The sequence below is a fragment of the Dasypus novemcinctus genome, chromosome 2, assembly GCF_030445035.2.
Source record: "Dasypus novemcinctus isolate mDasNov1 chromosome 2, mDasNov1.1.hap2, whole genome shotgun sequence".
NCBI classification, from domain to species: Eukaryota; Metazoa; Chordata; class Mammalia; order Cingulata; family Dasypodidae; genus Dasypus; species Dasypus novemcinctus.
The window spans coordinates 142,188,901-142,214,204 of record NC_080674.1 but is presented as its reverse complement, the minus strand read 5'-3'; the positions used below and the strand labels follow the sequence as shown (position 1 = coordinate 142,214,204).

Sequence of the window (25,304 nt, the reverse complement as noted above, 5' to 3'; positions counted from 1 at the left end):
TGTTTCCCATGTATGAGGTCCTGGGTTCAATCCCCAGTACTTCCTAAAAAAAAGAAACAGTATCACTGCCATCAAAACATCTTAGAGCAACATTTACACAAAGCCTCTGACCATAAATTAAAGCAAGTTTGATCATAAATTACATTGGGAGGCAGATAACTGTTTTGAAAGAATGACCAAACCACTCATGCTTGAACATAGTTTATCTAACACACACATTTTCTCTGTAAGGCACATCACAGCTTTTATGCTAGACACTAGACAGCACTTCAGTGCTATGCTTGGGGGATTGTTTCAAACAGTGAAATCACCAACAAAAAATACAAAAATGCAAAAATGTGGCTCTAAATATCCCATGAAAAGGACACTTTTTAAAAGTAAGAGAGATGAAATAAGAAGGCAGAGGGTTGCCTTGCTTGACCTAGCTGGAACATGCACATTAAGTGACTCAACTTTTCATGTCTCTATGCAGGTCCATGAATGACTGCAAAAGCACTACAAATGTTGATTCTGGGGTTACAAATAAATTTTAGTGAGACAGAATTCATGAATAATGAGGATAGACAATAGCTATTTTCATTTTCATTTTATTTACATATATTTTTGTTTTTAAAATATATTATTTATTTATTTAGACAAAAGCTACTTTTAGATGCTTTCTCTGAGATAGCTGGTTGATAATGAATATTATTTTTTTGAAGTTGGGGAAAAATTCAGGACCTCATATGTGGGAAACCAGTGCTCAACCTGAGCCACATAGGCTTCCCTGAATTGGGTTTTTTTGGTTTGTTTTGCTTGTTTGTTTTTTCCAGGAGGCACCAGGAACTGAACCTGGGACCTCCCATGTGGGAGACAGGTGCTCAACTGCTTGAGCCACATCCACTCCCTAAAAACTTCATTTTGTGTAGGGAGAAAAGCTTATAATGGGATTAAGAGAAATAATTAAATATTTTATTAGCATGCTCAGTAAAAGTTTAGGAATTCCAATAGATGGATATAAAGCATAATTCAGTAATATTTATTGAAATAGTTTATTTCTATATTCTTCTAAAGCAGGTGTTCTAACTTTTTTTGTTCCATGGACCCCTTTGCCAGTCAGAAGAAACAATATACCATAATAATGAAGAGTGTTTTTAATTTGTTAACCTTACTAAGTTCACACTATACTGCGTATTATTTAAAAAATATATCATACTAGCACCATGTCCCCACAAATATAATGTTCTTTGAACTTAAATTCAAGCTCATGGACCCCTTAATAAGAACCCCTGTTCTAAAGAGTTTTCTATAAGCAATAGGTCACATATATCTATGACTCAAAATGGGTCCTTGTAGGGCAAAATAAACTGTTTCACTACTAATAAAAAGTTCAGCTTACCTTATTATGTAAAGTATTGGGAAAAATGGTCTCTGTTCTCTAAGCCAAGAGATGAAGGCCACTGTTCTGGCAGATTCTGGTGTATCAAGTTCTGGAAGTTCTGTCTGTTAAACAAAACCCAGCAATATCCAATTATACTCATATATCGTCCACAGTGCTTCTCAAACTTTAACATGTACATGAAACATGAGATGTAGATGAAATACAGATATTTATTTAGGAAGTTTGGGGAGGGGCCTGAGATCTTGCAGTTCTAACAAGCTCCCAGGAGATGTCAATGCTATTACCTAGGAACCATAATTTTCAAGATCAAGCATAGGCAAACTTCTTAGAGGGTCAGATAGTAAATATTTTTGGCTGACAGGTCATTTGGCCTCTGCTGCAACTACTTAACTCTTCCACTGTTACAGTAAAGCAGCCACAGACAATACTTAAGTGAATGGGCATGGCTATGTACCAATATAAACTTATTTACCAAAACAAGTGGCAGGCTCCTTGTACCCCAATCTTCACAATAACTTCCTAGCTCTTCTCATCTAGAATTAAGTGACTTATTCAGGTGGTTATTACAAATATGACTATTTCTCATTGCTTTAATACTAAAACTGCCTAGGTATCCAGTCCAGTAGTTTTTCTTAAGACCTGAAAGCTAGTGTAAATATCTCAGCTATAATCCAGATATGTCTTTTAAATATATCAATTCTCTAATGACTTTTATAAATAGAAATAAACCCAAATATATGAAAAAGTGATGACATTAAATATATACTCCAGAGTTGGTTGCAAACTGATGGAAAGGACTGAAAAATATGACACTGTAAATAAGACCATCTGTTATAATAAATTCTAACTTTATAATTCAAAACTATCCAAATGCTATTCAGTTTAACAAGTACTTTCTCATGGATCATTTCACTTGCTCCTCCATAAGCAAGAACATTCTTAATTTTTACAAAAGAGGCTACTAGTGATGTGTCCAAGGGTCACACAGATAATAAGAGAGTCCATTATTACAGTCTTCAATAATCAATATTAATTCAGGTGACACTGATTATTTGTCATTTACTAGGTACTCTGGTGTGACAATTAGTTTAGATATTACTCCAAAGCAGTATTAAAAGGACCCTGCCAAGCATCACCTTCCCAGAATCCTCAGGATTGGGGAATGAACAACAGATCAGAGAAGATTTATGGTTATTCTACTATAGACTTATTGTTACTCTGGCAATGGAAGAACTTTTAGCATTGATGTGGAGGCAGTGGCCAAAGGAGGTTCTGAGAGGAGGAAGAAGGAAAAATAGGTGTAATATGGGGCATTTTCTGGACACTGGAATTGTACTGAATGATGCTGCAATGATGGATACAGGCCGTTATGTATTTTCTCATAACTTACAAAATTGTGTGGGACAGAGTGTAAACTCTATTTGTAAACGATAATCCACACTGACACTAAGTATGGCATTGCCACTAAATGCACCAATATGTGTCCATCAATTGTAACAAATGTACCACACTAATGAAGGATGTTGTTAATGTGGAAAAGTGTGGGAAGGGGAGGGGGCGGGTTAATTGGAATCCCCAATATTTTTTATGTAACGTTTATGTAATCTAAAGTATGAAAATTTTTTTTAAAGTATTAAAAAAATAATACAAATACAAGTATGTTCTATTACAAGGTATTAAGAATATAGTGAGACTGGGTGGACTGGGGGAGAGTGCGAACTATAATGTGGACCATTGACCATGTGATGCAGCAGTGCTTAGAGATGTATTCACCAAGCACAATGAATGTCCCATGATGATAGAGGAGGTTGTTGTTATGGGAGGAGTGGGGTGAGGGGGGTGAGAGTATATGGGGACCTCATATTTTTTTAATGTAACATTAAGAAAATAAAGACCAAAAAAAAAAAAAAGAATATAGTGAGGAGTGAGTGTAGTTCAGTAGTTGAGCACCTGCTCCCCATTCACAAGGTCCTGGGCTCAAGCCCAATACCTCCCTCCCCCCAAAAAAAGGGATGCATGGGAAAAATACAACTAATGTAACTTGTGGACTACAGATAACAGTAATACTGTAATATTTTTGTGGCAATGACAAAAAAAACACTATATCAATTCTAGAGGTCAACAGTAGGGGGGTATATAGGGTATGGGATTATTTCTTTTGGAGTAATGAAAACATTCTAAAATTAACTGAGGTGATGACAGCACAACTCTGTGATGAAACTGAGAGCCATTGAGTGTACACTTTGAATGGACTATTTAAGGCATGGGACATCCTGTGGTAGATGATGGACTGTGGTTAACAGGACAAATACGCAAACATTCTCTCATGACCTATAACACATACCCAATACTAATACAGGGTGTTAAAAAGAGGGGGTGTATGGAAAAATGTACTAAATGTAAGCTATGGATCATAGTTAGTGGAGGGGTTATATATGGGAATTCTGCACATTATGCATGATTGTTTTGTAAGCTCACAACTTCTTTAATTAAAAAATACATACACACACACATATAAAGTGTACTATAGAAAACACAAAATTTTAAAAAATTAAAAAAAGACCCTGCCAAAAAGACCATGCAATCACTTGCCAAAAACAAAAACAAAAGTCATAACATTAATGCCTTTTGTAACCAACTATTTTTTTTGCCATTAACTAAATTCACTCCTTTCTCCCTAAATTACTATGTTCTCAGTGATGCAAAGTCCCCTAAAGAATACCTGTAAAACAAAAAATGAGTATTTTCAGTTGGAAGAGAAACATAATCTATGGGAATAGTTTCCTTTTTGAAAAAACTTTGGGGATTACATTAGGATCTCATATTGGAATATTCATATATTGCCACTTTTGAAACGCCCTTTAAAGCAACTATAAGCACAGTAGAAGGACAGTCTTACCATAGTCTGTGGAATTGATACATAGCTCTGAACTCCTAGAACATGGCTGAGAAAATTCTGTCCACAATTCTTTCCAACCCAAAGCATCATTACCTGGGAGAACAGGAAAATTCTTTGTTAGATGTAGCATCACATTGACTCTGTTAAAACACCAGTGAGTATTTTTTAAAAGATCAAAAAAAGAATAAGTTTAAAATCCCCAGCCTTCCATTAAACTAATAATAATTACTATTTATCATGATGAGACAGTTTATGCTTTGTATCAAAGAAGGAAGCTGTGGAGGGAGAAGGTGGTTAATACCAAAATACAAAAGTATAAAAGTATAAAAGGTATACAAGTATAAATTCTGATCAGGAAGAGGGATATTAAACAGAATGAAACCAAATATTGAAAAGATACAGTAAGATGCAGAGAGAAAGATCAGAATTAAAATACTCACAGAGCCTGCATCCAGGAGGAAAGCTCCATCCCTGCTCAGCTTCTCCACCGAAAGCTGAAGAATAGGGGGCTGAGGTATGGTTTTATCATTGATGTTGAGTGCTCCCTGAAGTGTTAAGTAAAAAATTAAAGATGCTAGATACAGGTAATATGGCATCATAATAAAACAAAAAAATTTTAAATAAATGTTACTGCTAAGAGATTGGGCCTTATTTAGATAAATTTCAACTACTAATATTTATATACAGAGAAAATGAATAAATATATTTATCTAAACAAAGTCACTGTGAATTCTAATAAAGCCAAATTAACTTCTGATCTTAACTATTGTTTTATTTATTTTATTTTTGTTTATTTCTTAACTATTAATAATGTAATAAATTCAATAGTAACCTGGAGCAGATAAATGACATTAGTGAAATCCAAATAAAGTCTGGAATTCAGTTAAAAATAATGTACCAATGTTGGTTTCTTGATTTTTAAAAATGTACCATGGTCATGTAAGATTTAGTAACAGGGGAAACTCAGTGAGGGGTATATGAGAATTTTCTGTACTATATTTGCATCTTTTCTTTAAATCTAAAATTACTCCAAATTTAAGTTTATTCACAAGAGAGAGAAAGGGAATGAGAGAATATCTTTTTAGAAATCCAAGAAAAAATCTCCACATTGGATCTGACTAGATCTGACTGCTTAGTTTGGGTTATATGCACATTCTGTGGGAAAAGGAGAAAAATCTTAAGGCAAATGAGATTTTAATAGTTCTCTGCAATTTGACATTAACTATTGGAGCAATGAAATCAAGTTTCTCACTTACAATGAACTGTAACACTGTTATTCAAAACACCCAAAATAATAATTAAAATATTTGTAATTATTCATTTTGAAACAAAACAAACTTAGGTAATTTATTAATCCTTATCCAAGGAAGGAAGCCATATATGTTAAAAGTAATATTTTCATTACAAGCATTTCAAAGCTTAGGGATCATGATTCATGTTATGTGAATATAGATGGTTAAAACTGGAAACAATAAGCCAGTAATAGTGGAATGCTTTAATGATTTTATGAAGTCATTAAAATATAAGTTTCATATGAATGGTTATGTACATGGAAATATACTTAATTATGATATGATGATGATAATGATGATGATCATGATGGAGGTGGTAATGACAATAGCTATCTACTACTTATAATGTGTTTATTATAGCCAGGCATTCTTCTAAGAGCTTTACATAGTTTAATTCATTTAATGTTCAAAATTACAAATACAGAAAGATTCATTTAGCATTACCACAACTATGTAAAAAACAACCAAACAAACAAACAACAAAACTATGTATGGAAACTAAAGGCAGGAAGATAGTACACCTGTAAATGACATTCACTGTTATATCCTCTCAGCATCCCTCCTTCTTGAACTCCCCATTGTTTGAAAGAACTGTTCTTCCCACTTTAGTGATGAGACTTTAGCTCTATCAGGGGGTATTAATCATAGCAACTTAAGACCTCTGGCCTTGAGGGAGACTGGGGACAGAAGACCCAAATATAGCCGATCAGAAATCTATTCTAGAGATTTTCTATGCAGATAAGAAAAGAGAACTTTGTCTTTCTGAGAGGAAGAAGAGAAGCTATCAGTGCTATGTTTTCTAGTCTTTTTTTTTTTTTAGGAGGTACTGGGGATTGAAAACAGGACTCCTACATGGCAAGCAGGTGCTCAACCAATGAGCTACATCTGCTCCCGTTTTCTAGTCTTGTGGAGAGGGCTGATCTCAAAGAATGAAGCTCAAGCAAAAAGATTCACTGAATCCTAGGTTCTAGTAGATCTCAAGTCTACCTCTACTGAAGCATTTCTTGTGGCTTGTTTTTGAGTGCTCTTCTGTCCCCTTATTGACTAAGCTTACTTGCAGCCAAAAAAGTCCTGATAAATATGCCACCGATACATTAATTGTGCTTCTCTTCGGACGAAAATATTATGCGTGAATTTTTTTCTTCTTTCTGGTGTTTTCCATATTATAGAGATACACTATATTACCATTTATATTTTATGTTAATTTTCTATTTTTAATAGGCCCTATATATTAGAGTTACCCAAAAATACTCTACTGCTATTTATTTTGTAATACAAATATATTAACGTTTCAACAGCTTTGGTTTGCTAAAAAGTTATCTCAAATTTCACAGGCAGTTTCTGCTTAAATATGCAAGATACTGTAAGTCTTTGAATTTCAAAATGTTTTTAACAAAAATATTATGTCCAACATACATATCCTAACTTGATCAAACTTTTAGGAACAAAAATGGTTTAATATTTTAAATGGTTTAATATTTTCATGCTTCTGACTTAAAATCATAATTTCTTAAAAAGGACAACAAATATTTTAACTTAGATAAAGGTAAATATTTTTCTTTAATTCACAGACACTGTTACATTGAACATTGACCAGGGTGTTTTGATGTAATTTCACTCCCAGCATACTCCTTTCAGATGTTTGTTTAGATAAATAAGTAAGTGGTTTTCCTGGTCAATTTGACAAATTTTCATTAACTGCTTTAAAGATTTGTCTTAGTAAACTTAAATGAAATTCACTATTTTCAGGAACTTCCCTAAACTAAAATTTCCTTAGTCAGATCTTTCAAAAGAATAAAATAGTTTTAAAAGCAAACCTTTTCTCATTTCTGCATTGGATTCAGTAAGATGAGCTTATCAACCTTCAAGTAAAAGCCACTAAAAGAGCACCTAATCTTACCTCATCTGAGAGATTGTCGACTCTATACAAACTGGGATGAGTTGTGAGCATAAGGTAAACCAGAGGCTGATTTTTCACTTGACACATAGCAAAAATTCGTTCATCTAGACGTACATTTGTCCCAGTCTGGAATGATTTCTGCAAAAACAAAACAAAACCAATGCCCCCACCCCACAAAGAAGCATTTAATTGAGATATTAATTACCTAACCATAGCAAAGTCATTTGATCTGTATCCTAATACCTGTACCTGGTTCCTAATAAGTAAAATAGATCTCAACATTCTAACTATAATATAGTGATGTGATGTAACAATCTAAGCAACTTTGTGAGAAAGATGAAGTTATATTGCAGATAACAAAATAAAGGCACAGATGAAGGACCAAAGATATGCTCTAAGTGTTCAATAAATGCTGGGTGCTGGTTAATGGTGGCTGTCTTTGTTTCTCCCAATTGGAAAAATTAAATAGCATACCAAACCTTACAAATGTATAGGAAAAAAACAATACAAATAAGGCCATTTACATTACAGAATAGAGTTAACAAATAATTGTGAGAGTTAACTTCATGGAAGATCATGAAGCTTTGAGGCAATATTTTAAGCATTTCAACTGATGAGTAGAAAGGAGAGAGAAAATGCAATGAATATGCATTAAAACAAATACACTACGATAAACTAACTAGACCTAATTCATTCAAGAACTGCAGAATATACAGTCTTCTTTAGTGTACATGGATCATTCTTTAAGACAGACCATATGTTAGGTCACAAAACAAGTCAATAAATTTTAACAGATTAAAGTCATACAAAGTATTAGCTCTGACCCCAATACAGTGAAGCTAGAAATCAATAACATAGGAAGAATGAAAACTCACAATCTGTAGAAATTAAACAACCAATGGGTCAAATAATTCATAGGGAAATTAGGAAATATCTTGAGAGAAAAAGGGAACACATGGGATGCAGCAAATGCAGTGTTCAGACTGAAATTTATAGCTCTAAACTCTTACATTAAAAGAGAAGAAAGACTTAAAATCACTGACTAACCTCATACCTGGAGAAACTAAAAAGAACAGCAAACCAATCCAAAAGTTAGCAGAAGGAAAGACACAAGGATCAGAGGAGAGTTAAATGAAAAAGGAAGCAGAAAGACAACAGAGAATCAACAAAACCAAATGTTGGTTTCTGAAAGGATCAATATTGACAAACCTTTAGCTAGACTAACCAAAAAAGAGAAAGAGCATACTTAACAATAAGCAAAATTGAAAGACGGACTATTACTACCTGACCCCACACAAATGTAAAGAGATTGAACCACTAATCAAAAACGTCCAATCAAAGACATGTCCAGTACCACATGGATCAATGGTGAAGTCAACCAAATATCCAAACAAGAATTAATACCAATCGTGCTCAAACCTTTCCAAAACTGAAGAGGGAACACTTCCTAACTCATTCCACGAGGCCAGCATTACCCTAACCCAAAAGCCAGAAAAATATATCAGAAGAAAAGAAAATTACAGACCAATATCCCTTATGAATATAGATGCAAACAATCCTCAACAAAATATTGGCAAACTGAATCCAAGAGTATTTTAAAAGAATTATACACCATGACCAAGTGAACTTATTCCAGGAATGCAAGGTAGGTTCAACGTAAGAAAATCAGCCAGCGTAACATGCAGTACAGCATGCATAAATAGAATGAAGGGGAAAAAAACCACATGATGATTTTCAATTTACACAAAAAGCATTAGACAAAATCCACCACCCTTTCTTGATAAATATAGGAAACTAGGAATAGAAAGAAACTTCCTCAACATGATAAAAGATATATATGAAACCCCCACAGCTGCCAGTGAAAGACTGGAAGTTTTTCCTTTAAGATCTAGAACAAGATAAGGATGCCCAAATTCAACACTACTTTTCAATATTGGACTGGAAATTCTAGCCAGAATAATTAGGCAAGAGAGAGAATTAAAAGGCATCCAAATTGGAAATGAAGTCATAAAACTTTCACTATTTATAGATCACATGATCCTGTATATAGTAAATCAGGAAGAATCTACAACAAAGGAACTAGAAATGATAAAATAATTCAGGAAAGTAGTGAGGTACAAGACCAACATCCAGCTGATGCACTGGGCAGGCTGGGGGTTGGTTTCAAACCCCGCACCCAGGTGCAGACGAAAGGCTGCAAGCAACAGTGGGTACAGGACTCTGGCTTTCCTCTGCCTTCTCCAGACATGGGTTCTAGAGATGCAGAGGACTCCCAGGCCTCAGAGGATGGAAGAGCTGGAAGAAAGAAGCCTGGCTTCCTGATAATCATTGCATGGAGAAAAGCTACCTACAGACCAGCAACATCACACTGGACAAGTATGTGAATAAAAACTTAATTGCTATTGTGTTAAGCCTTGCTAAGCCACTGAACTGTTATTTCTTTGTTAAAGCAAGCAGTGATACTCTAACGATTGGAAACAGATCATCCTCTTCAAACTGCTGATTAAATATGAGATGTAGGATCAAACACAGGAGGAGAAAGACCTTGCCCAGGAGATGTGATCCTAGATGCTGAGACACCCAATGAAAAGGGCCTCCTGGGGCTTCTGTTCTAGTTTCAGGCTGTCCTGTCAGAATGCCTAGCACCACAGGAGCTATAGCCAGTGTTTCTCCAATTCCTCACCCCAGGCTGCGGTGCTGTGTAAAGCTCAATGTTGGATCAAGGACTTGGTATCACCAGATTGGAAGGAACATTCAGGGCCAATAGAGTAATGGTTTTTGTTGAAGGAGATAAGGCATACTCAGGGCTGTAAACCCCCTTCATCACCTCCCTCAGGAAAGCATACTGGAAGACAAGGGACTAAGGATGGTGTTATTATAGAGCAGGGGGTTCTTAGCATTTTCTGTTTCATGGACCCCTTTGCCAGTCAGGTGAAAACCACAAACCCCTTATTAAGTCCACAATATACTGTGTTTTATTTAATAAATATATTACACCCCCCCTCCCCAAAAAAGACCAACATCCAAATATCAATGGTGCTTGTATATACTAGTAATGAACAATCTGAAAAGAATGTGAATAAATTTAACCTGGGACGTAAAGAACATATACATGGAAAACTGAAAAGCACTGCTGAAAGAAATTAAAGACCAAAATAAATATAATGACATTCTGTGATGATGAATTGAAAGATTAAATATCGCTAAGTGTCGTATTCTACCCAAGTGATTTATAGTCATCACAATTCCAAATAAAATTCCAACAGTCATATACCTATGTAAATAGTAGCATTATTCATCAGTGACAAAAGCTGGAAGAAACCCATGTGCACACCAGCAAATGAGTTCATAAACAATACATAATGGGTAAAGGGTTTATGTTTGGGTTGGGAAACTTCTGATAGTGGACAGTTGTGAGAGTAGTACAACACTGAATGTGATGAATCCCGCTGAACGGTATGCTTGGATGTAGGTGAGATGGGAAAATTTATGTTGTATATCTGCTTCCGCAATTAAAAAAAAAGAGCAACTATAGAGATAATGACAATTAAGTACAATACATAATACTGGACTGGATCTAATAGGATGAAAGGCTCAAAAGGACATTATTAGTACATATGGAAAAATGGGGTAAAACTACAGTTTAGTTTTATATTAAATTCTTGAACTTGATAACTGTACTTAAGGTGGTTACATAAGTGAATATCATTGCTTTTAGGAAACTGACATGGAAGTATGTGTTCAAGGAGCATGAACTAGGTAAATAGATGGATGAAAGGATAGAGAGTTCATATGGGTTGGATGAATGGACACACAGTTCATATGGGTTTTATATTATTTTTGTGATTGTCCTGTAAATTTGAAAATTATTTCAAAGTAAAAAATTTAAGAAAAACATAATTCCAATAGTCTTCTTTATGGAAATGAAAAAGCCAATCATCAAATTCATATGGAAGGGCCAGGGGTACCGGTCAGAAACATCTTGAAAAAGAAGAATAATGTTGGAGAACTCATTATTTCTCAATTTTAAAACTTATTACAAAGCTATAGGAATCAAAACACTGTGTACTAGCACAAAACCAGACATACAGACAACTGGAATAAACTGAGAGTGCAAAAATAAACCCACATATCTATGGTCAATTGAATTCTGACAAGGGATTCAAGTCCACTCAATGGGAAGAGAATACAGTCTTCTCAACAAATGGTGATGGGAAAAGTAGATATCCACTTGCAAAAGAATGAAAGTGGTCCCCTACCTCACACATATGTTAAAATTAACTCAAAATGGACCAAAGACCTAAATATAAGAACTAAAACTATAAAACTAATAGGAAAAAACATAGGGGTACATCTTCAGGACCTTGTACTAGGCAATGGATTCTAAGGTTTAACAACAAAAGGAAAAGCAACAAAAGAAAAAAAAAGATAAATTGATGTTCATCAAAATTCTTAAATTTGAATATCAAAAGACATTATCAAGAACGTAAGAAAACAACCTATAAAGTAGGAGAAAATTTCTAAGAACACAATTAAAAAATGGGCAAAGGATTTTAATAGACATTTTTCCAAAGAAGAGAAACAAATGGCCAATGAGCACATGAAAAGATGTTCCACATCATCAGCCATTAGAAAAATGCAAAACAAAAAACCACAATGAGGGGAGGAGGTTGGCTGTGGCTTAGGCAATTGAGCTCCCGATTACCATATAAAGGACCTGGCTTTGATCCCCAGATCTTCTGGTAAAAAAAAGAAGAAAGGCGTCCCAGACCCGTACAGAGAGGCGTGGATCCCTGTGCACTGCACAGAAGCAACACACCAAAGACAATGAAGCAACCAAATTAAAAAAAAAAAAAAATCAAACCACAATGAGGAACCACTTCACACTCACGTAGAATGGCTATTTAAATAATGGAAAACAACAATTCCTAGCTAGGATGTGGAAAAATAGAAACCCTCATAAATTGTTGGATGGAATGGAAAATGGTGAAGCCACTGTGGAAAAAAGTTTGGTGGTTCCTCAGAAAGTTAATAATAGAATTACCATATGACCTAGTAATCCCACATCTAGTTATATACCCCAAAGCATGGAAAGCAGGGAGTAGATATAGATATTTGCACATTGATGTTCATAGTGCATTATTCACAATTGCCAAAAGATGGAGCAACTCATGCCCATCAACCAATGAATGGATAAAAAAACATAGATATACATACAATGAAATATTATTCACTGTAAAAAGGAACGGAGTTCTGATAAATACTACAACATAGATGAACCTTGCTGATGCTATGTTGAGTAAATTAGTCAGAAACAAAGGACAAATACTGTAGGATCTCACTTAAATGAAATAATGATAATATGGAAATTCATAGTCAGAGATCAGAATACAGGCTACCAGGGGAAGGTAACTCCCCATGGGGAGTTAATGCCTAAGCGGTACAGAGTTTTGTTTGCAGTAATGGAAAAGTTTTGGTAATGGATGGTAGTGAAGGTAGAATGACATTGTGAATGTAATTAACAACAATGAATTGTATACTTGAAAGTGGTTAAAATGGGATATTCTATGTTGTATAGTGGGAAGCGGACTTGGCCCAGTGGATAGGGCGTCAGTCTACCACATGGGAGGTCCGCAGTTTAAACTCTGGGCCGCCTTGACCCGTGTGGAGCTGGCCCATGCACAATGCTGTTGCACGCAAGGAGTGTCGTTCCACACAGGGGTGTCCCCTGTGTAAGGGAGCCCCACGTGCAAGGAGTGCGCCCCGTAATATGGAGAGCCGCCCAGAGCAAAAGAAAGTGCAGCTTGCCCAGGAATGGTGATGCACACACAGAGAGCTGACACAGCAAGATGACACAACAACAACAAAAAGAAACACAGATTCCCTTGCCGCTGACAACAACAGAAGTGGACAAAATAAACAACACACAGCAAATGGATACAGAGAACAGACAACTGGGGAGGGGGGGGAAGGAGAGAGAAATAAATAAAAATAAATCTTAAAACAAAACAAAACAAACAAAAAGAAATCCATAGTATTTTATAAGACAAGAAGTGAACCCTAATTTAAACTAAGGACTTTAGTTAATAAGATAATAAAATATTGGTTTATCAACTGTAACAAATGTAACACAATAACGCAAAATGTTAATAGGGAAAACTGTGGGGGGGGTATATTGGGAATATTTCTGCATGCTCTTTCTGTAAATCTACAAATGCTCTAAAAATGAATTACACACACACAAAAAAAGTGCATTTACTATAAATAAAAGAATATTAGAAGAGATTTTAAGATTTTAAAAATTGGTATATGGATAGTTACAAATAAAGATGAAAGAGTACCATGGGAAAGAAAAGAAAGATCTGCTTATTCATTCAAAAAGTACTGACTGCCCACTATGTACTAGGTGCTGTTCTATGTGCTGGAATACAGAAGTGAATAAAAAGATAAAAAACTCCTGTCCTCATGAGGCTTACATTTAAGTAAAAAGGTAGATAATAAATGAGTAAAGTATGTGGTATGGCAGTGATATGTGCTATGGTGAAAAATAAAGGAGGGAACAGAGATAAAGAACATTAGGGTAGGGGTAAGATGGGATGAAGAGAGAGTGAGAGCAAAGAAGGCAGGCCTTAGCAAATTTGAGAAAGAGCTGAAGGAGAAAGGAGAGGTTGGATTTTTATTGTTAATCTGAGACTGTATAACAATGATTTCTGTGGTGGATGATGATGGTGGTTAATAGTACAAATACAAGAATGTTCTCTATTGCAAGGTGTTAAAAATATAGAAATAGGGGAATGGGTGTAGCTTAGCGGTTGAGTGCCTGCTTCCCACGTACAAGGTCTCAGGTTCAATCCCTAGTACCTCCTAAAAAAAAAAAAGAATATGGAGATACATGAAAAAATATAACCAATGTAACATAGAGTCTGTAGTTAAAAGTAATATTCTAATATGTTTGCAGCAATGGCAAAGAAGGTACTGTATCAAAAATGGGGGCCATAAAGGGGTATGCAAGTTTTCCTTTGGAATAATGAAAACATTCTGAAATGGACCACGCTGATGACAGCACAACTCTCTGAAACTAAGTCACTGAGTGTACACTCTGGATGGACTGTACAAGGGGATCATATAACACAGCAAACACCATGGTGAATGATGGACTGTGGCTAACAGTACAAATATGAGAACATTCTCTCATGAACTATAACAAATACACAATACTAATACATGGCATTAATAATCGAATGGTTTATGGGAAAAATACTCCATATATAAGCTAAGGCTTCTAGACAGCAGTAATATTATGATATTCTATTATCATTTATAACAAATGTGTCACAACAATGTTAGACAGGAGTTTTTAACCTTGTTTCACAGACCCCTGTGCCAGTCAGATAAAAACCATGGACCCCTTACTAAGTCCACACTATACTGTGAATTATTTCATAAATATATCACACCCGCACCAACAAGTCTCTACAAGAACAATGTTGTTTTGAATTCCAATTCAAGCTCATGGATCCCTTGTTTAGAACCCCTGATGTAAGGTGTTGGTAGGGCAATGTATGTGAATCCTGTATGGTATGCATGATTATTTTGTTAACTCACAACCTCTCAAATAAAAAAAAGAGTAAAAAAAGATTAAATATGAAAAAAAAAATCCAAATATTTATGTAATTTCTGTGAGTTTACATTAGATTCAGAAGTATAAGTACATAACATCAGTGAAAGAAACTAGATGTGTGATTCAAAAGGCATTCATGTTAGAAATTAGCAGATTGCCCTTCTCACTGGAATAAACCACATACATCAGATGGATGGATCCTAGTGCCCAGAAAAGTATACAAATTGACAAGATCTAAAACAGTCGTTGACCAGTTTTGGAATCTGGAATTCTTTCCCAGGTGCTTTATTAATTAAATTGAACTTTTGAATAAAATTTTATAATAGAAGGTTATCCTATGTCTACAAGGTTGGCCCCTTAAATTTGATTTTGGATAGTGGAAAAATAAGTCTTCTCTACCAGTCCAGAGTTCTCTTTCTTTCTTTTTTTTTTCAGGGAACAGAGATGGGGACAAAAGACAGGGAATGGGAGACATTTAAATAAAGTATCAAATACAAAACCCTATAACAGAGCTAGGCACAAAGATCTACACGACCACAGGAGGAAAGCCAACTGCCAGGGAAGTAACATTTAAGCTCAAAGACAAAGGTAGGAAAAAACATTCCAGGTCATGAAAATAGATAGATACATGGGTATGAGAAAGCATATCTAACTAAGATTAAGAAGTGTAATGTGGCTGAAATACTCTCTTTTTGCTTAAGCAAAAAAAATAATTCTTATTTTGGAAAACTGATAATCATTTAACTCTTAGATAACATCACTGAACACTTAAAGAGCATCTTTTATAAAGAAGGCACTTGCTTTAAATCAGTTATTCATAAACTTCTTTGGTCACAAATCCATTCAAGGTACAAATTAGAGTTAAGGACCCTGTCTTCAGAAAACTGGCATAAATTTACATGACAATGTTTAGGGGGTCACAGGATAAAATTTTTGGCTTTTGACATTCTCTAAGTTTTTTGTTTTTGTTTTTCTTACCTGTTTAAGAAGAGCCAACACAAAGAGTGGGAAAAGCCGCAAAGAAAAAGGAACCATGAGTCCAGGCTGCTGGTTACTTAGGACTAAAGAACGATAAGCTGAAAGAGAGTCTATGACGGCATTCACTAGGGCATCTCGAGCATCACCCAGACTGGCAGTAACACACCTGTCAACAGCTAAGAGAGGTGGAGGGAGGGACAAAAGATAAATAAGATACAAGTTTAGCAACCACACTATTAAGGATAGAAGACATCACTTAAAACAGTATAGGGAAACGGACTTGGCCCAGTGGTTAGGGCGTCCGTCTACCACATGGGAGGTCCACGGTTCAAACCCCGGGCCTCCTTGACCTGTGTGGAGCTGGCCCATGCGCAATGCTGATGTGTGCAAGGAGTGCCGTGCCACGCAAGGGTGTCCCCTGTAGGGGAGCCCCACGCGCAGGGAGTGCACCCGTAAGGAGAGCCGCCCCGCCTGAAAAGAAAGTGCAGCCTGCCCAGGAATGGCGCTGCACACACTTCCCGTGCCGCTGACGACAACAGAAGCAGACAAAGAAACAAGACACAGCAAATAGACACTGAGAACAGACAACCGGGGGGGGGGGGGGGGGGGGGGGGAGGAAATTAAATAAATAAATAAATCTTTTAAAAAATTTTAAAAATTTAAAAAATAAAATAAAACAGTATAAAAAGTATCTCTAATTTGTTACATACAAAGAGCCCAGATACAGTTAACAGGATATGCTTTGGGGAATCAAAGCAACATCTGATAAAACCCAAGCTGTATGAAAATCTGTCAAGTAAATCAACATTTCTGGGCCTCAGTTTCTTTATCTGTAAAATGAGAAAATGTATTTTACTGAATCTAAGATGTTATTTATTGTAATCTACCATTTTATTTTGTATACTCAAGAATAAATGCTGAAATTAAACATACAATGCTTTCCTATCACACAGAATTTTTATTGTATACTTATTGAAAGAGCTCTTAGAGAGCTTTTTTTTTTTTTTAAAGACTAACATTCCTCCTTTATTTTCACAAACAAATGCAACCAAAATTCTCATGATAATGAGGATAAAGGATTTTGTCTTAGCTATTTGGACAGATTTTAATTGTCATGCCGTTGTTTTCATATGCATTTTGGCATACTCAAAATTTTTTCTTTTAAATACAAAATTAATGTAATTGTTTTGATTATTTCTCAAACTGCAATTAAATTCACTTCAGGTGGTACCGAGAGTACATGCAATGAAGGAAAATTACTAACTGCTATGACCAAATTTACACTTAGGCAGGAAACAATATGGTCAACAGTAACTCTCAGACCTCATCAATTGAACACACACCCTAACTTTAAACAGGATAAAATGTCAAAAAATGTGCATTCAAGGATCAAATACAGTAGTAGAAGCAATATTTATCAAGTTGTTGAGAAAATTAAAAACATAAGCCAGCACAGAAACGAGATGACGAAGGGAACGTCATCGTTTGGAAAGCGTCGCAATAAGAAGCACACCTTGTGCCGCCACTGTGGCTCTAAGGCCTACCACCTTCAGAAGTCGACCTGTGGCAAATGTGCCTACTCTGCCAAGCGCAAGATAAAGTATAACTGGAGTGCCAAGGCTAAAAGATGAAACACCCTGGGTACAGGTCAAATGAGGCATCTAAAAATTGTATACCGCAGATTCAGGCATGAATTCCGTGAAGGAACTACACCTAAACCCAAGAGGGCAGCTGTTGCACCATCCAGTTCATCGTAAGGATTTCACTGATTAGTTGTGCAATAATTGTTCTGGTTTTAAAAAAACAAAACAAAACAAAACCATAAGCCAGGACCCAATCAGGATGATGAGTGAGAAGCTCCAGGGCTCTGTCCCACCATAGAAGTTATGAACAATCAGTAAGAATTGGCAGAAACTACTTTTTCAAAGCTCTATAAAACAGTTAAAGGACTGCAGAGCTAGCACTGAATCAGGAAAAAGGCTACTTAAAAACAGAAAGATCTCCTGTAACTCAGGCTAGACCCTCCCCTGTCATTCCCAAGCTTCATTTGGAGCTGGCCAACTCTCCCAGTGCAGATCCCTGGTCTGTTCTGGAGGGAGCAGAGTAACTCTTGCATGCATATGGGATCATGTCTCGTGGTAGCCTGAGGGACTCTGTCCCAGGACTTGCCCTGCCTGTAGAAGGGTTCACAAATCTCTACTACAGCACTGCTGTGGGAAAGCAGTAAAATGATGCTGCCTGGGGCAAGGGACTGTTGGTCATAGGACTTATGGTACAATGCCCAGAGGAAGCTATTTCCTAGGGAAGAGAGAACATTCCTAACCACATATTCCTGGGCCAAACACAAGCCCAAGACAAGACATATGCACAAAAAGGACCAAGTTATTCTCTAAACTCATTGTATGGAAAAGCTTCTGAAAGAGAGCACTCACACAAGTCAATCTACAAAGGCTAGGAAAGGTGTTTTCTTATTTTCCTTTTTTGTTGTTGTTGTTGTTAGTTTCTGACATTCAAGGAAAGCTCTGTCATAACACTTGCTGGATACAGGGTTAAGGAATAGATACTTCAAGAGTCTAAATTCCAGGCAAGAGCGGCTATGGCTCAAACAGTTGAGTGCCCATCTCCCACATGGGAAGTCCCAGATTAGGTTTCCAGTGCCACCTAAAAAAAACAAACAATGAGCAAAAAAACAAGCAAAACAGATGAGGGAGCCAATTCAGGGGAGCTGATGTGGCTCAGTGGTTGAGCACTGGCCTCCCACATATTTAGTCCCACGTTAAATCACTGGTCCTGGTACCTCAAAAAAAAAAGTCTAAATTCCAGCAATAACACATTAAAATATCAAAATGTCCAGGTTTCAACAAAGGATCACAAAAATATAAAGAAATAGGAAGTGATGGCCCAAGAAGGATTAGAAACCATGAATGAGGAAGACCAGACATGAGATATACCTCATAAAGACTTAAAAAATGGTCCTAAATATGCTCAAAGAGCTAAAGGAAAATGGAAAAATAACTAAAGAAAATCAGGAAAATAATACATGAACACAAAGAGGTTATCAATAGAGAGACAGAAATTATGAAAAGGAACCAAAGAGAGATGAAGACCACAGTAACAGAAATTAGATGTTCCCTAAATTCCACAGCAGATTTGAGCTGAAAGAAGAAAGAATTAGAGACCTTGATGATAAGACAATTTAAATCATCCAGTCTGAAGAACAGAAAGGAAAAAAAATTAAGAAAAAGGTACATAGCTTGAGAGATCTGCATATCAACATACCCATTTTAAATTATTTTAACCTTTAACTGTGGTAATCTTCTGGAAGGTCTGTTATATGCTGAGTGCATGATAGGAGGGAATACCATACACCCTCAGGATTGGATTACATACTCATTTTTACTGCTCAAGTACCAATTGCATTCTTGTGAATATTTTCAGTGTTTGATTAAAACTTGCTTTTTGAGACTATATAATGATACTCAATAGGCATAAGTTAGATTCTTTTTCCTGCATAAAAATCCTGACTTGAAATTGGTGTAAAAATAGTTTATTTCTTTCATGTGATACCAAGAGACAAGTCATTTATATCAGAATTAAGATTTAGATTATAAGATTCAAAAAGTGGGAAACGGACTTTGGCCCAGTGGTTAGGGCGTCCGTCTACCATATGGGAGGTCCGCGGTTCGGACCCCGGGCCTCCTTGACCCGTGTGGAGCTGGCCATGCGCGGCGCTGATGTGCGCAAGGAGTGCTGTGCCATGCAGGGGTGTCCCCCGCGTGGGGGAGCCCCACGCGCAAGGAATGCGCCCGTGAGGAAAGCCGCCCAGCGTGAAAGGAAAGTGCAGCCTGCCCAGGAATGGCGCCACCCACACTTCCCGTGCTGCTGATGACAACAGAAGCGGACAAAGAAACAAAAGCAGACAAAGAAACAAGACGCAGCAAATAGACACCAAGAACAGACAACCAGGGGAAGGGGGAAATTAAATAAATAAATAAATCTTAAAAAAAAAAAAGATTCAAAAAGTGTTTACACAGGAAGTTTTCATTTGTTGAGTAGCAGTCAATCTCGATATAACAAACAATCCATTATTCTTAAAAATAATAACATTTTTAAAAAGTACTATTGTTCTCAAAGGAAATCAGAATATGGATATTATATTCACAGTGATAATCTTTTTCTCTAAAGTCTGACCACACTGTCCTGCCTAGTATAAATATTCAGATAGTAATTAAATAGTGTTGTTGCCCTAAAAAAATTTTTGACAGGTGATAGCAATTCTTACCCATATTGGCCAATAATCCTGAAATTGCTTGAACATCAGCGCCAAGAAAGACTTCATTCAGAGTTGAAACTACTGGCAAACATAAAGTATGGACACGAATTCTTCGTTCACCTTCAAGGAAAATACACAAATGATTACAAACAAAAATTATATAAAAAATGTTTTATGTTAAAGTCACTTGGGAAAAATCACTTCTGTTCAATCTGGAATCACATAGGTTCGCATAGTAAGCAGAAATAGCATCAAAACTTAGTGAAACAGGGAAGTGGACTTGGCCCAATGGTTAGGGCATCTGTCTACCACATGGGAGGTCCACGGTTCAAACCCTGGGCCTCCTTGACCCGTGTGGAGCTGGCCCATGCGCAGTGCTGATGCGCGCAAGGAATGCCGTGCCACGCATGGGTGTCCCCCGTGTAGGGGAGCCCCACGCACAGGGAGTATGCCATCCATCCGCCCAGCGTGAAAGAAAGTTCAGCCTGCCCAGGAATGGCGCCGCCCACACAGAGAGCTGACACAAGATGACACAACAAAAAGAAACACAGATTCCCGTGCCGCTGACAACAACAGAAGCTGACAAAGAAGAAGATGCAGCAAACAGACATAGAGAACAGACAACTGGGATGGGGGGAGGGAGATAAATAAATAAATCTTTTTTTAAAAAAAAGAAAACTTAGCGAAACATAGTAAAACTATTAAGTTTAATTTTTTTTCTTCACTATGAAATTACTTTTTCAGATTATTACTACAAGGATAACAGGGATTATATTCAAAGGTTTTGTTTTTTTTAAGTTACTTTTTTTTGGTTGTTCTTTGTTTCTCCCTTCCCCCCGGCCCCGTTCCTCCCGTTGTCTGTTCTCTGTGTCCATTCACTGTGTGTTCTTCTGTATCTGCTTGTATTCTTATTAGGCAGCTCCAGGAACCGATCCTGGGACCTTCTGGAGTGGGAGAGAGGTGATTACTCTCTTGCACCACCTCAGCACCCCTGTTCTACTACATCTTCTTATTTTCTCTCCTCTGTGTTTCTTGTTTTGTCATCTTGCTGTGCCAGCTCTCCACACTGGCCGGCACTCCCGCATGGGGTAACATTCCCACATAGGGTGGCACTCCTGTGCAGGGCTGCACTCCCAAGTGGGCCGGCACTCTGCATGGGCCAGCTTGCTGCATGGGCCAGCTTACCCTCACCAGGAGGCATGGGGGATCAAACCCTGTAACTCCTATATGGTACACGGGAGCCCAACTGGTTGATCCACACCCGTTTCCCTCAAAGGTTATTAAAATGCTAGGTGTTTTTTTTTTTTTTAAAGATTTATTTCTCTCCCCCCGTCCCCTGCCGTTGTCTGCTCTCTGTGTCCACTCACTGTGTGTTCTTCTGTGTCCAATTGTAGTCTCATCAGGTGGCACTGGGGATCTGTGTCTCTTTTTGTTGCGTCATCTTGCTACATCAGCTCTCTGTGTGTGTGGCACCACTTCTGGGCGGGCTGCGGTTTCACATGGGGCAGCTCTCTTGGCACAAGAGCTGGCACTCCTTGCGTGCAGCAGCACTGCACGTGGACCAAATCACCACACAAGCCAGGAGGCCCTGAGTAGCGAACCCTTGGACCTCCTATATAGTAGGCAGACGCTCTATCTGTTGAGCCATATCTGCTTCCCAATATGCTAGGTTTTTAAAAGATCTCCTTTCTGAACTTTTTGGTTGTTTTACTTTTTTTGGTAATAAAACTTTTGAGTTCGTGTATATGGTATAAAACATTATTTTTTACTCTTTATTAGAGAAGTTGTAGGTTTACAGAACAGTCCTGTATAAAACACAGGATTCTCATATACCACCCACCCTATTTTTATCATTATTTTTTTAAAGATTTATTTTATTTATTTCTCTCCCCTTCCCCCCCATGTCTGCTCTCTGTGTTCATTAGCTGTGTGTTTTTCTGTGCCCACCTGCATTCTCGTCATGTGGCATTGGGAAACTGTGTTGCCTTTTTGTTGTGTCATCTTTTTTTTTTTTATTCATTTAAAAAAAAAATATTACATTAAAAAAAATGAGGTCCCATTCAACCCCACCGCCCCCACCCCCCTGTTGTGTCATCCTGTAGCATCAGCTCTCCCTGTGTGTGGCGCCATTCCTGGGCAGGCTGTGCTTTCTTTGCGCGGGGTGGTTCTCCTTGCAGGGAACACTCCTTGCGCGTCCCTACCATGGGGGACACCCCTGCGTGGCACGGCACTCCTTGCGCACATCAGCACTGTGCGTGGGCCAGCTCACCACATGGACCAGGAAGCCCAGGGTTTGAACCCTGAACCTCCCATGTGGTAGGCGGACACTCTATCAGTTGAGCCAAATCTGCTTCCCTGCATCTCTTATTTTCTCTCCTCTGTGTCTCTTTTTGTTATGTCAGTATGTTGTGCCAGCTCTCCACGTGGGCCAACACTCTTGCATGGGCCACCCTGCCGTGCGAACCAGCTTGCTTTTCACCAGGAGGCCCTGGGAATTAAACCCTGGACCTCTATATGCTAGATGGGAGCCCAATTGCTTGTTGCTTGAACTACATCCACTTCCCACAAATTGCCTTTTTAAAAAATATATTTTTTATTTATTTTAAAAAGATACATAGATCACATAAAATGTTACATTAAAAAATATAGGGCAGCAGCTATGGCTCAAACAGTTGGGCTCCCAGCTACCCTGGGTTCGGATCCCAGGACCTCCTTGTGAAGGTAGGCTCACCAGCATGCTTCGGAGAGCCACCGGCTGGGTGCCACGGAGTGCTGCTGGCCTGCAAGCGCCGGGGGAGAATCAACTCAGCGGGGTGACGCAAGAAAAAGGGAGACAAACAAAAAACACAGAAGAGCATGCAGCAAATGGACACAGAGAGCAGACAGCAAGCAAGCCACAAGGGGGGGGGGGGATAAAACAACAAAGAATAAAGGGACAAGAGAAGGAATGCACAGCGAATGGACACAGAGAACAGACAGCAAGCAAAATAAAAAAGCTGCAAGGAGGGAATAATAAAAAATATATATATATAGGAGGTTCCTATACATCCCACTCCCCACACTCCCCACTTTTCCCACATCAACAACTTCTTTCGTTAGTGTGGTATATTCATTACAATTGATGAATACATTCTGGAGCACTGCAACATAGCTTGGATTATAGTTTATATTGCAGTTTACACTCTCTCAGTTCATTTAGTGGGTTATGACAGGATATACAATGTCCTGCATCTGTTCCTACAATATCAACCAGGACAACTCCAAGTCCCAAAAATGCCCCCATATTACACCTCCTTTTCCCTCTCCCTGCCTTCAGCAACTTCCTTGGCCACAGTCTCAACATCAATGATATAATTTCTTCCATGACTCACAAACTACTTTTTTTGTTGTTTTTATTAGATGAAATAGACTTTGTTATCTTTTTTTCCAAAGATAGATCACACAAGAACTACTTCTAAAGAGAAAAAATTATGACTGCAAAAATGTATAACATTTTTTATATAACTTTTCTAATTTTAAAAATGAGGATAACTAAAAGAAAAAAGATATAGTGTTTGGCCTATCATATAGGCAACAACTATTACCACCCCCAACCACACCCACACGCAAAATCAGATGCTGCAAAGAACAAGGGCACTTAAACATTCTGCTGATAGGAACCCAAATTGGAAAAGCAACCTGGCAATATCCACATTTTTTTTTAAACACTTAACTCTATATCCTGTATTTGTTCTTCTGTCTGCTTGTCTTCTCTTTAGGCGGCACCAGGAACTGATCCTGGGACCTTCCAGAGTGGGAGAGAGGTGCTCAATCTCTTACACCACCTCAGCTCCCTTGATTATATCTTTGCTTGTTTTTTTTTCCACCCCCCAAATTTTTTTTTGGAATTTTTTTTTCAGGAGGTACCAGGCATTGAATCTGGGACCTCATACGTGGGAAGCAGGTGTTCAACCACTGAACTACACCTGCTCTCCTGAGTATCTTAATTGTGGTGGTGGCTATATCATATTTGCCTTTTAAAACTTGTAGCACTGTAAAATAAAAATAATAGATTTTACTTTATGTAAATTCTACATTAATAAAAAAAGTTAAGAAAAATCAATGGGCAGGGAAGTGGGTGTGGCTCAATTGATTGGGCTCCTGTCAACCATATGGGAGGCTCTGGGTTCACGTTCCAGGGTCTCCTTGTGAAGGCAAGCTGGCCCACGCCCATGGAGAGCTAGCTCAGCAAGATAACGCAACAAAGTCAGACAAGCAGACACAGCGGAATGCGCAGCGAATGGACAGAGAGGGAACAAAAAAAAATCAATGAGCAGAAAAAGGACTAAAAAATGGTATTTAAAGTTAGAAATCCATCTTACTTCTACATATAAGGTGAATTGTACTAATTAGAGCCACTATACAAAAAGTGAACTTTCCTAATATTAAAGGACTTTTAAAATGTCCCTATAACAGGCTTTTTATACATTTTGGACAGGCTGTAAATGTTGGGTAGACACAGCATAGAAACACTCGCACAAACTTTTAAGGAAATAAAATAGGTAGTGGATGACAGTGGTGAATCTTTGAAATAAAAGTCTTTATTTAAACGACCTTCATGTTACACCTTAGAACAAAACACAAACCATAAATTAATTAGGAATAAACATATTACACTCTCTTCCATCATGAGTTCCTTCAAAATTTTACTGAAAAATCACCTCTGTGGTATTTTTCTTGGTTACCTTTTCTTTTTTTTAACATTTATTTTCTTTGGTTATCTTGTCTTAAAGGAGCATCCCTAGCACACCCTAACCTGTCTCTCTGCTTTATTTTTCTCCTTAACTCTTATTGCTATATAACATAATATTATTTTGCTTATTCATCCTGTTTATTAACAATGTGCCCTGCTAGACTTAAGCTCTATGAGAACAGGGATTTTTTTTTTTTTTTTGGATTAGGCAAGCAATTTATCAAGTAA

The 25,304-nt window shown here is 37.4% G+C and overlaps 1 protein-coding gene across 2 annotated transcripts in view; it reads right to left on the bottom strand.

The window, feature by feature from the left end:
- The window catches only part of SEC24A (SEC24 homolog A, COPII coat complex component), a 131,326-nt gene that overhangs the window by 3,367 nt on the left and 102,655 nt on the right, over positions 1–25,304 (bottom strand). For both annotated transcript variants that reach the window (XM_058279000.2, XM_058278995.2), the window contains exons 17-22: positions 20,354–20,464; positions 16,072–16,247; positions 7,473–7,610; positions 4,721–4,825; positions 4,281–4,373; positions 1,379–1,482 (exon numbers count right to left, since the gene is read on the bottom strand). In XM_058279000.2, coding sequence (XP_058134983.1) covers positions 1,379–1,482; positions 4,281–4,373; positions 4,721–4,825; positions 7,473–7,610; positions 16,072–16,247; positions 20,354–20,464 — 727 coding nt within the window. The remainder of the gene's footprint in view (positions 1–1,378; positions 1,483–4,280; positions 4,374–4,720; positions 4,826–7,472; positions 7,611–16,071; positions 16,248–20,353; positions 20,465–25,304) is intronic.